Consider the following 12381-nt stretch of genomic DNA (forward strand, 5'->3'; position numbering starts at 1 on the left):
ATTTCGAAGATCTTTTGGCACGTTTCCACCGTCTCACCCCGCATTTCCACAGTTTTACCCCGCGTTTCCACCGTCACACCCCATGTTTCCACCATCTCACCTCGCATTTCCACCGTCTCACCCCACGTTTCCACCGTCTTGCCCCACGTTTCCACCATCTGACCCCATGTTTCCACCATCTGACCCAACGTTTCCACCGTCTCACCCCGTGTTTCCAACGTCTCACCCAACGTTTCCACCATCTGACCCCGCGTTTCCGTCTCACCCCACGTTTCACCGTTTCACCCCGCGTTACCACCGTCTCACCCTGCGTTTCCACCATCTCGCCCCACGTTTCCACTGTTTCACCCCGCGTTTCGACCATCTGACCCCGTGTTTCCACCATCTGAACCCACGTTTCCACCGTCTCACCCCACGTTTCCGCCGTCTGACCACGCGTTTCCACCGTCTGACTGCGCGATTCCACCGTCTGACCCAACGTTTCCACTGTCTCACCCCGCGTTTCCACCGTCTCGCCCCGCGTTTCCACCGTCTCGCCCCGCGTTTCCACCGTCTCGCCCCACGTTTAAACCTTTTCACCCCGCGTTTCCACCGTCTCACCCCACGTTTGATTTGACCACCCAGACTAAAGGTTTGATCCAGATTGAAACTAGGATTGGCAGACATGATCTCATCCCATTCTGAATCCTCCTTTCCCTTTTGAATGACCCTTTTTCAAGATTTGATCCAATCCCATAACCACACTCCACTCAGCTGACCTCGGAACTGGCCCCTGCTGATCAGGGAGCTATGGCTGGCTTACCCGAGAGTCCCGCTGAACTTGGCCTTCATTTTGTTGATTTTGGCATCACAAGTGATGTTGCTGATCTTCAGGCGACCATCCTCATCTCTGACCACTTTCAGAGCAGTGTTGATGTTGACACCTTCTGCAGATGCATTGATGTTCCCCGTATCGTAGCTGAAACAAAGCATCATCAGGGTCAAATTCTCACAGAAATGATCGGATCGTCTTACTCTCCGCCAGCTTGGATCCTTCTGCAGGGTTACACCACCGGGTCTGGGGAGAACTTACAAGAACCAGTAAAGGATCCTTCTGTTAAAGGTCAGCGAGATGGACGAGTTCTGAACATCAAACAGCAAGCCGACGTTGGGGATGAACTTCAGCTCGGCGTGAGTCAGGTTCAGCTCTGTGATCTTCACACTGTGAACAGCAGAAAGGTGTGTTGTTTCTTCACTCCTGCCGTGTTTGCTTCAGAGGAAATTAAATTTAGTGTCTCAGGTACTCAGTGATGGTGTATTGGAAACGTCCATCTTTGCCCTTCATCTCAGGCATGCTGATGTTGCTTAGCTCCTCTTCGACAAACTTCTCAGTCTCAGTCTTCACTGGAAAAGGAAATATGTCAAACATAAACAGTCAGTCCCTCAAATGTATTCAAATTTAAGGATTCAACTGCAAAAAAAGCAGAAAGCCAGCCCTTCAAATGAAACCAGTAGTGGAGTTGTTGTTATCACTCAAACAAATACAAACTGTCGCAGTGCAGGTAGGAAGGACCCAGTGCAGGCAGCTCAAGGTGGGTAGAAAATCTTTTATTTCCAAAAACAGGAAAGAGCAGAGCTGGTGCAGGCATGGTAACGGGGATGATAACAGGCATGGTAACAGGCATGGTAACAGGGATGAAACAGGGATGGTAATGGGGATGGTAACGGGGATGGTAACAGGCATGGTAACGGGGATGTAACGGGGATGGTAACAGGCGTGGTAACGGGGATGGTAACAGGCATGGGAAAGGCCTCAGTATACTCCCCCGTCGCCGCCACGGCGTTCCTACGCCGGCAACCCTACGCCGCTACTGAACATATCTTGCTCCTGCGTCAAGGGAACGCCCTCCTCTGCCAAGCCGCTAGCAGTCACAACAACAATGCGGCTTCCGTAGCTCCGGCTTTACCTAGACATAGATCTATAGACATAGATTTCTAGACGTACGTATCTAGACACGCTGCACTTACTGAACATATATCTGCATATATGACATATCTGGTGACACCGGGCTGTGGTGGAGGAGAGGCTGAGCGGACCGTGATGAAATATTGGTGAAACTAATGAGCTTTTGGACGATTAAAGCCGTTTTCGGAGCGGCTATACACGTAGTCCCGTCTGCTAACAGTGCTAACACTGCTAACAGTATAGGGATGTGCGCCGCTCAATTTTGGATCTCAATTTCTCCCGAAGCACTGTTCGAATCAGAAAAGCATTTCGGGTGAGTTCTACTTTATTCTATAAACAATGCGAAAGCGGACCAATCACAGCCCTCGATGTTCACGTCACCACGCGTCGAAACGACGCGAAGTCACAATTTTCGGGAGGCGCACGTCAAGCCCCGACGTAGCCCGATGTAGCCCATCGTAGGGCTACGACGTCTACGTCGTAGGAACGACGTAGCGGCGACGGGGAAATATACTGAGGCCTTAACAGGGATGGTAACAGGCGTGGTAACAGGGATGGTAACAGACATGGTAACAGGCATGGTTGCAGGGATGGTAACAGGGATGGTAACAGGCGTGGTAGCGGGGATGGTAACAGGCGTGGTAACGGGGATGGTAACAGGTGTGGTAACAGGCATAGTAGCAGGGATGGTAACAGGGATGGTAACAGGCATGGTAACGGGGATGGTAACAGGCGTGGTAACAGGGATGGTAACAGGCATGGTAACGGGGATGGTAACAGGCGTGGTAACAGGGATGGTAACAGGCGTGGTAACAGGCATAGTAGCAGGGATGGTAACAGGGATGGTAACAGGCATGGTAACAGGGATGGTAACAGGCATGGTAACGGGGATCGTAACAGGCGTGGTAACGGGGATTGTAACAGGCGTGGTAACAGGGATGGTAACAGGCGTGGTAACAGGGATGGTAACAGGCGTGGTAACAGGCATAGTAGCAGGGATGGTAACAGGGATGGTAACAGGTGTGGTAACGGGGATGGTAACAGGCATGGTAACAGGGATGGTAACAGGCGTGGTAACAGGGATGGTAACAGTCATGGTAGCAGGGATGGTAACAGGGATGGTAACAGGCGTGGTAGCGGGGATGGTAACAGGCATGGTAACAGGGATGGTAACAGGCGTGGTAACAGGGATGGTAACAGTCATGGTAACAGGCATAGTAGCAGGGATGGTAACAGGGATGGTAACAGGCGTGGTAACAGGGATGGTAACAGTCATGGTAACAGGCATAGTAGCAGGGATGGTAACAGGGATGGTAACAGGCATGGTAACGGGGATGGTAACAGGCGTGGTAACAGGGATGGTAACAGTCATGGTAACAGGCATAGTAGCAGGGATGTAACGGGGATGGTAACAGGAGTGGTAACGGGGATGGTAACAGGCGTGGTAACGGGGATGGTAACAGGCGTGGTAACAGGGATGGTAACAGGCATAGTAGCAGGGATGTAACGGGGATGGTAACAGGCATGGTAACGGGGATGGTAACAGGCGTGGTAACGGGGATGGTAACAGGCGTGGTAACAGGGATGGTAACAGGCATGGTAACAGTCATAGTAGCAGGCATGGTAACGGGGATGGTAACAGGCGTGGTAACAGGGATGATAACAGGCGTGGTAACAGGCATGGTAACAGGCATGGTAACAGGCATAGTAGCAGGGATGGTAACAGGGATGGTAACAGGCATGGTAACGGGGATGGTAACAGGCGTGGTAACGGGGATGATAACAGGCATGGTAACGGGGATGTAACGAGGATGGTAACAGGCGTGGTAACAGGGATGGTAACAGGCATGGTAACAGGCATAGTAGCAGGGATGGTAACAGGGATGGTAACAGGCATGGTAACGGGGATGGTAACAGGGATGGTAACAGGCATGGTAACGGGGATGGTAACAGGCGTGGTAACGGGGATGGTAACAGGCGTGGTAACGGGGATGGTAACAGGCGTGGTAACGGGGATGGTAACAGGCATGGTAACGGGGATGAAACGGGGATGGTAACAGGGATGAAACAGGCATGGTAACAGGCATGGTAACGGGGATGGTAACAGGCATAGTAACGGGGATGAAACGGGGATGGTAACAGGGATGAAACAGGGATGGTAATGGGGATGGTAACAGAGATGGTAATGGGGATGGTAACAGGGATGGTAACGGAGATGGTAACTAGGATGGTAACAGGCATGTAACAGGCATGGTAACGGGGATGGTAATAGGGATGAAACGGGGATGGTAATAGGGATGGTAATGGGGATGAAACAGGGATGGTAATGGGGATGGTAACAGGGATGGTAACGGAGATGGTAACTAGGATGGTATCAGGCATGTAATGGGGATGGTAACAGGCATGTAACAGGGATGTAACGGGGATAGTAACAGGCATGTAACAGGCATGTAACAGGGATGTAACGGGGATAGTAACAGGCATGTAACGGGGATGGTAACGGGGATGGTAACAGGCATGGTAACGGGGATGGTAACGGGGATGGTAACAGGCATGGTAACGGGGATGGTAACACGGATGAAACAGGGATGGTAATGGGGATGGTAATAGGGATGAAATAGGGATGGTAATGGGGATGGTAACAGGGATGGTAACGGAGATGGTAACTAGGATGGTAACAGGCATGTAACGGGGATGTAACAGGGATAGTAACAGGCATGTAGCGGGGATGGTAACAGGGATGGTAACGGGGATGGTAACGGGGATGGTAACAGGCATGTAACGGGGATTTTAACGGGGATGGCAACGGCAATGAAACACAGACAAACCCACAAGGAACTGAGAAGGACAAGCGAGGGACACAGGCTTGAATAGGAGGGAACACAGGTGACACACATCAAGGCGACAACGGAGCAGGTGATCAGGCAGGGGACCATGAGCAGACAGACAACAGGAAAGACAGGGCATGCACAAATGACAAAATGGCCCTGAGCGCCCCCATCTGGCCGCAGAGGTTTGGGGTATGACAAAAAACAGGAGTTCAGGCCAGAGAAAAGAGAAGCTGGGAGGCTGCAGCATTTCAACCAGGTTCAGATTCATTCCGACTGAGACTCCTGGAGGCCAGTGGGTGAACGGAGGAGTCACCAAACAGCTGGCCTCCAAGAGACTTTCTCCATGTTGAGGTGTTTCAGTAGACTCTCCAGAGGTTCTTCTGAGTACTGGATTAGAACGCGGTCTGTCACAGAGGAATGATCTCAGGAGACTTCATCTATGTATTCTTTGCTCCATTCACAATCACAGTCTTAGTTGTAGGGTCATCTTTGAACTGAGGATTGGGTTAGGGTTAGGGTTAGGGACTGACCCCCCTCTTCAGTCCATGACCTGGAAAATCCTAAGGTGTCTATCACTAGGTCCACCTCCGCACTTCAGGATCTCAGGGCTTGGACCACCTGAGGTGGATCTAGACCACATCAGTCACCACAGAACTGTGAAACATGTGGAGACTCCAGGACCAGGAGTTCCCTCAGTTCACTTTAGAACAGTGTTTCTCAAACTTTTTAAACCAAGTACCACCTCAGGAAAAATTTGGCTTTCCAAGTACCACCGTTATGACCAAAGCTAAAAAAAAAAATACTCTGTTCAAATAAAGACAAAACACACAGGAAGCAGGTACATTTCTAATATTCTTGGTCTTTATGTTTTAATTTAATTCTGTCTGTCACTTACTCACACCTTCTCTCTCCCTCTCTCTCACGCGCACACAAGCAGCATTGTTTGTGGTGCTAGCGGCATCTGCTAGCGCTAATGTTAACAGATGCCGGTGACGCTTCGGCGACTCTGCCACTAGCCCTCGTGCTCACTTCACTGTCGTCAACTTCAGTTCCAGCAGGGCTGCTGGTTGTGTTCTCCTCCTGTTCTACACTTCTTTTCCTAATAGCTCCTGTTTGGAGCCACGTTTGTACAGTTTTTCTGACCTCTCATTACACCTCCACACGCTAGCTTGACATGATGGTGAAGCTAAACTAGTTATATTATGGATGATGTATGTGCGCGCTACTCTGTGACTGAACACGACCACGTCGTAGTCCAACGCAATATATTAGAAGAGAAACAATTAATGTGAATTACAATTGATTTGACATGTTTTAATTGAAAATTATGATGTATTTTGGTGGTAATATTTGTTTCTGAACGTTTTGACTTTTAACTAATTTTCAAAGAATATATATATTTCTGTGATTCCCCACGTAACACTAGAGGGAGCTGACGTACCACCAGTGGTACGCGCACCACAGTTTGAGAACAGAGGCTTTACAAGGCTTGAGTTCATTGGCAGCTTCTCAATGTGTAAATAATCAATAAGCCAATCGATCAATCTAACTTTCAGTCATAGAAACAACACGAGACAGAGTGAAGAGTCTGAACAGAATAATAAAACTAGATAAAAGATAAAGAATAATAGATGAAAAGAAAGCAGAATAAAGCAATAAAAAGAACATTAAAACGGGTCGTGTAAAGCCTCTTAAAATAGGTGTGGTCTGTGTTAAGAAGCCTGATGGAGGGAATGAGGGACTGTTCTGACAGAACATGGTCTGGTTGCTGGTTGTTCTTCTCATTCCTTCAGATTGTTCTATGTTCCATTAAACCAGAAGTTAAAGGAAAATGTTAAAAGGCTTTTGATGAAAGAAGGGTAAATATTTTGTAAAATTGTCTTTCAGACATTAAAGCAGAACTATGTAAGTTTTTTTACCTCAAAAAATGATTTTCAGAATCCCTGTGGGGGTAAACAGAGACTTGGCTGTGATTGGCCGGTCCCTTCACTCCCCCCGGTGTCTGTCCTGAAAACAGCACTTGCAACTTTCAGAGGAGCGACCCGACTACATCTGGCCAGAACAAACCTGCTTTACGGCGCTCATACGGGAGAACAAGGATAAAGGCATGAAACCCTTGCTAGCATTAGCAACGCCTCCCTGAGGTGCTCACAGATGGCAGAACCAAAAAAAAAGAAAAAACCTTTGTCTGACAAGCGGAAAAAAAGAAACGGGAGTGGTACGCTCTCTGCGGGGGGGTGCGGAGAACGTTCACAGCAGTGAGCTTTCACAGGAGACCAGTAGGGGCAGCGCCACAGCAAAACTTGCATAGTTCTCCTTTAAAACAATGTCCTTCCCACAGAGGTTCAATTAAATGACTTCATGGTTGACCTGGTTTGCAGATCAGCTCAGTGTTTATGTCAGATTGAAGAGTCCAGATGTCGAAGACAGTCGCTGGACTCTTCTGATTATGAATGAACCGTATTGTTTAATGGTAGTTATTCTGAGACAAGGCCTCTTTCATGTGGAGTGCCGCAAGGGAGTTGTCTAGGACCATTGTTATTTTCCATTTCTTTAGGGACCAAGCCCGGAGGGCAAGATCTCTATTGTTCTTCGTCTGTTTCTCGTTCTTCGTTATTATACTGACCTCGTATATAAATCAATTTGACCCCCTAAACATGCACGAAAACTCACCAAATTTGGCATGCACATCATAACCGGCAAAAAATTTGATAAAATTGAAAAATTTACCCCATCTGCTCTCTAGTGCCACCTAGAAACAGTAAAATTGTCGCCATGGCCCGTAGGAATGTCATAGAGCAATCAAACTCACGCGTTCGTCTCATCGAGAGCTAAACTTCACATGCTGACACCCCTGACCTAAATCCAACAGGACGTTTGCGATTTCCCTTTCAGAGTAAAATTTTGCTCAAAATCACTCCTCACGAAAAAATTATCTCCTCCGAGATCGTTTGTCGTACAAATGTCAGAGTAACGCGGCATGATAGAGGACAAGTTACTCTACAAAAGTTGTTCAAAACTTTGTCAAAAGTCAGACGATGTGGGGGACTTCCGGATATGGCGTGTATGGGGTAACAGGCATTTTTCTTGTTCCCTCTAACCCGGCCTTTTTTTTATCCACTTTTCTTGATTTTTTCAGCGGTGAACCTTCTTTATGTAACTTTTAAGCCACTTAACTCTCTATGCATTCCGCCATGCCGCCTAAACAAGCCTCTAAAGCGGCTGATAAGCCGACACAAGCTGGAGCTAGCCCGGTCCATGCTAGTGCTAGCAGGGACGATATTACGGTCCTGCTAGCAGAACACCGCGCTGCTTTGTTACAAGAACTGAAGAGGTCCTTTTTTGACGAAGTAAATAGGAAACTCGACGATCTTCAGATGACATCAGACAGCCATGGACAGCGACTGGGATCACTGGAGGATAACGCTGAGACCCTTCATCAGCGTCTCACTGAAGTGGAGAAAAGTTGTGCGGGGCTACAAGCGGCTAACGAGAAGCTAAATGCTAAGTTAGCGGACATTGAAGGAAGGAGCAGACGCTGCAATGTTCGCATGATTGGCTTGGATGAAGGAATCGAAGGATCACAGCCGTGCAAGTTTTTTTCCATGCTGATTCAGGAGGTTTTTGGGAAAGATGCGTTCCCTTCCCCGCCTGAAATCAATCGCGGGCACCGTATTGGGCCTCCAAGAGCAAGCTCCGGAGGCAGACCTCGACCTGTGATTATCTGCTTCCACCGATATCAAAACAAGGAGCTGCTGATCCGCGAGGCGAGAAGGAGGAACGACCTGAAATATCGGGACAAGCCTTTCCGAATCTACGAAGACTACAGCCCGGAGGTGATCAACCAGCGGAAGGTGTATCGGTCTGTGATGTATGACTTGTACAAGATGGGTCTGAAGCCTTCACTGTTGTACCCAGCGCGGCTCCGCATCACTAAAATGGATGGAGTACGGCATGTGTTTGGATCGGTCACAGAAGCGGAGAAGTTCGTGGAGGACTCAAAGGCAGCGTGAATTGTTTATGTGGTGAGACAAATTTTTGGACAATCTTAAGACATTCACTGTGATTTGTTTGTTAGTCTCAGCACTGTTCATATTTGGTACTGGGTAGTTTACCTTTCAGTATGAACAATATTGTTTGCATTTAAAGAAAGAAAAAAAAAAGGCATGTTGTTATTATGTGGGTTATACTCAGTTTTTCACCATGCGGGTTACAAGAGATTATGCTAGGCAGTGTGATTGAGGAAGTGTTTCAATTAGATAGGGAAGGTGTGCTGTGTGTTTCTACAGCTAATCTCCCCTGGGGTCTTGGGGGGTTCATGGGAGGGTTTTGTGTTTTGCCATCAATCCTAGTAGACCAAGTTTTTGCACACCTCTTTTAGTTCTTATTAGTCAGTGTTTAAAAGTTTCAGGGAAGCCTTCTTATTTATTATTGTGGATAATGACACGTGTGTGTAATGGTTGCTTCACTTGATATTGTAACCTGGAATGTTAAAGGCCTGAACCATCCAGTGAAAAGGAAGAAAGTTCTTACACATCTGAAAAATTTGGGTGCTGATATAGCATTTATTCAAGAATCACATCTGAAAACTTCAGACTGCGCTCGCTTGAAATGTGGGTGGGTGGGGCAGCTCTTCCACTCAAATTTTGGAGGGAAGGCCCGAGGTGTGGCCATACTGATAAATAAAAAAATCCCTTTTGCTCCCTCTTCAGTATTAGCAGATTCTAATGGGCGATATATTATAGTAACAGGTTCTCTTTTTAATCTTAATGTTACTTTAGTTAATATTTATGCTCCAAACTTTGATGATTCCCAATTTTTTTCACGCGTTTTTGGTTTGATACCCCTCTCAATTCTCATATGCTTATTATGGGGGGTGACTTTAACCCGTTTGGCCCGACGGACCCGGTACCGGGTCCAACATTTTTACGCTCCACTTCAACATGTGTAAAAAGTGACTAAAATGCTGTGAGGATGTTTTCTTTCAATTGTGTCTCAAACAATAAGCCTTAATCTCACTAACTGAACGCTCAAACTGCACTTTGATGACCGAGTGTTTGATTTATAACAACTTTAAAATTCGTATGCAACATTTCGACACGCCCCCCTCACCCGCACCTGCCGACACAAAACGCTACAGAACGCACGGTCCGTCTGCTCCATCCCAACATATTTGGTATCTTGTAAAACTAGAAAAGCTGCTCTTTAAGATGACACCAGGCAGAATATTCTCTGAGCCGACCAGCTCCCGTCAGCGGCAAAACAAACCAAAAACTGATCTTCACATTTCACAGCCAGCACCTCAGATTGCATGATTCTCACACACTTCATTGCCAAATCTCAAAGCTATTCACACAAAACACAACATATTTTATTTCCTTACCGTTTTGTGGTCATTTTCCACCTATCCAGGCTCTCCTCTGACCAAAATTGACTTCATAATCCTCTAGCGAAGTGAAAGAGCGTCGTGCGCCACAATGTTTATATGCTGCCTCATGTCGCCATCTTCTGGGCTCGTCGTTCACCCTGGGAGCTCAAATCACGTTTGTTGATGTTCTACGTCTCGCGAGCTTTCCAACGATATGTTACACGTGACTGGGGGCTCATCCAGCTGGGAGACAGCTTCAAACATAACCCCACGAGCGCCGCCGCCATCTTGGATCGCAGGTGCGCCGGTGCGCACTGCAGAGTGAGACGCACGCGGATGGCAATTAGTGATTGTTTCTGATATATTTGGCAATTTTTCAATTCTGAAACATGCACATTTATCTTCATTGAGCTTTTTTACAGCTAATTGTACGTTGTTTTTGTTTTTTTCTTGATGCGCATTTTGCAGATATTATTGTTTACATATTTCAAAGGGTATAATTTTTTGTTTTCTCAGTGATATAATTGGCTATTTTTGTATTGATTATATTGTTACAAATATATTTCAGTTGGAAGCTAAATGTTATGGTTCAGCCATGTATAAAAATGTATTTCATACTGTGCACAATACTGTGCACAATTATAAGTTTCTCCACAAAAACTATGCAGATTCTGATAATATAGTGGCTAAATGTCAGAACCAAAGGGTCCTTTGTATATATACAGACCCTTGTAGTGGAAATTAAAGGTATTTTAAAGTCAGATTCCTTTCAAAGAAAGAAAAAAAACACTTAGTGTAGTTTGGCACAGGGTGGTCTCCAAGTGGCCAAATGGAGGGTTCGCCTGGTACTATCCAAACTGAACCCTATAAAATCTATGTGCTTTGTGCTATTCTCATGAAACTTGGTACAGTTGTAGTCAAGGAGTTACTGAACACAAGCAGTGGCATCATTATGGCTGGCTTCATTGTCATCATGGAGTTTTTCAATGTGGAATCTGAAAAAAAATTCGGTGAAGGTAAAAATTTCATTTTTTTCCTCTACTTTATCAAAATTTTCTCAGGCATGTTAAAATTCACAGTGTTTCTGACACTGGAACTATATTCTCTAAGGTCTTAGCTATCAATTGAGACCAAGATTATGCATATTGTCCAAATAATGGTGGAGATATTGTTGATTTAAAATGGATAGGCATTTTTAGGCGAACCTTGCCACCAAAAACCCTAGGGTTTAACAGGTTAACCTATGCCTGGATCCTGTTATAGACAGATCCTCAGTAAAAACTGGTTATACAATTTCAAAATCTGCCTCTTGTTTACAGTCCTTCCTTTCTGCTTACGGTATTTTTGATATTTGGTGATTTTTACACCCAAAAGACAGACAATACTCCTTCTTTTCTAATCCGCATCAAACTTACAGCAGAATTGATTATTTTTTTACAGATAGTAAACTAACCAGCAATATTAAATCATGCGACTTTCAGGCGATTGTAATATCTGACCATGCGCCTCTTCTGTTAAAAATGTGTATACCAGGTGTTAACTCCCCCAGGCGACTCTGGAGATTTAATTCTCTCTTATTAAGCGATGACAAGTTTATCAAGTTCATTTCTGATCAAATCGCTTTATTCTTAGAAATTAATATGACACCAGATGTTGCGATTGCATCAGTATGGGAAGCTTTAAAAGCGTATCTCAGAGGCCAAATTATTTCATATGCGGCCAATAGAAAACGCGATTCTATTCAAAAACAAAATGACTTAGAAAGACAAATAAGTGACGTGGACAATAGGAATTCTCAAAATCCCTCCCCAAATATGTACAAGGAGCGACTAAAACTTCGTATGGAGCATGATTTAATTACTTCGCATTCTATAGAATACTTGCTGTTGAAGAACCGGACTGATAGTTATGAACATGGCGAAAAGACTGGTGAACATTTAGCAAAACAACTAAAAGCTGCAAGGGCCAAACAAATTATTAACGGCATTATGTTACAAGATGGAACTCTTGTTACTGATCAACAAGGAATCAATGATGCTTTTCAGCAATACTATAAGGACCTGTATACTTCTGACAATGTCAATATCTCTGAACCTCTGTCTGAATTTTTTAGAGGCCTACAAATTCCAACATTATCTTCAGACGATGCCTCCGCCTTGGATGCGCCAATTCTGCAGGGGGAAATTGTTCTGGCAATTAAATCATTGCGGCCTCACAAATCACCAGGTCCAGATGGT

General features: G+C 45.8%; 1 protein-coding gene across 1 annotated transcript in view; it reads right to left on the reverse strand.

Moving 5' to 3' along the window:
* pltp (phospholipid transfer protein) overlaps nucleotides 1–12381 on the reverse strand; it is a 102443-nt gene that overhangs the window by 72197 nt on the left and 17865 nt on the right. Inside the window, exons 3-5 of the mRNA XM_030087395.1 lie at nucleotides 1284–1383; nucleotides 1073–1201; nucleotides 803–958 (exon numbers count right to left, since the gene is read on the reverse strand). Coding sequence (XP_029943255.1) covers nucleotides 803–958; nucleotides 1073–1201; nucleotides 1284–1383 — 385 coding nt within the window. The remainder of the gene's footprint in view (nucleotides 1–802; nucleotides 959–1072; nucleotides 1202–1283; nucleotides 1384–12381) is intronic.

This window comes from Salarias fasciatus, unplaced genomic scaffold (genome assembly GCF_902148845.1).
Source record: "Salarias fasciatus unplaced genomic scaffold, fSalaFa1.1, whole genome shotgun sequence".
NCBI lineage: Eukaryota > Metazoa > Chordata > Actinopteri > Blenniiformes > Blenniidae > Salarias > Salarias fasciatus.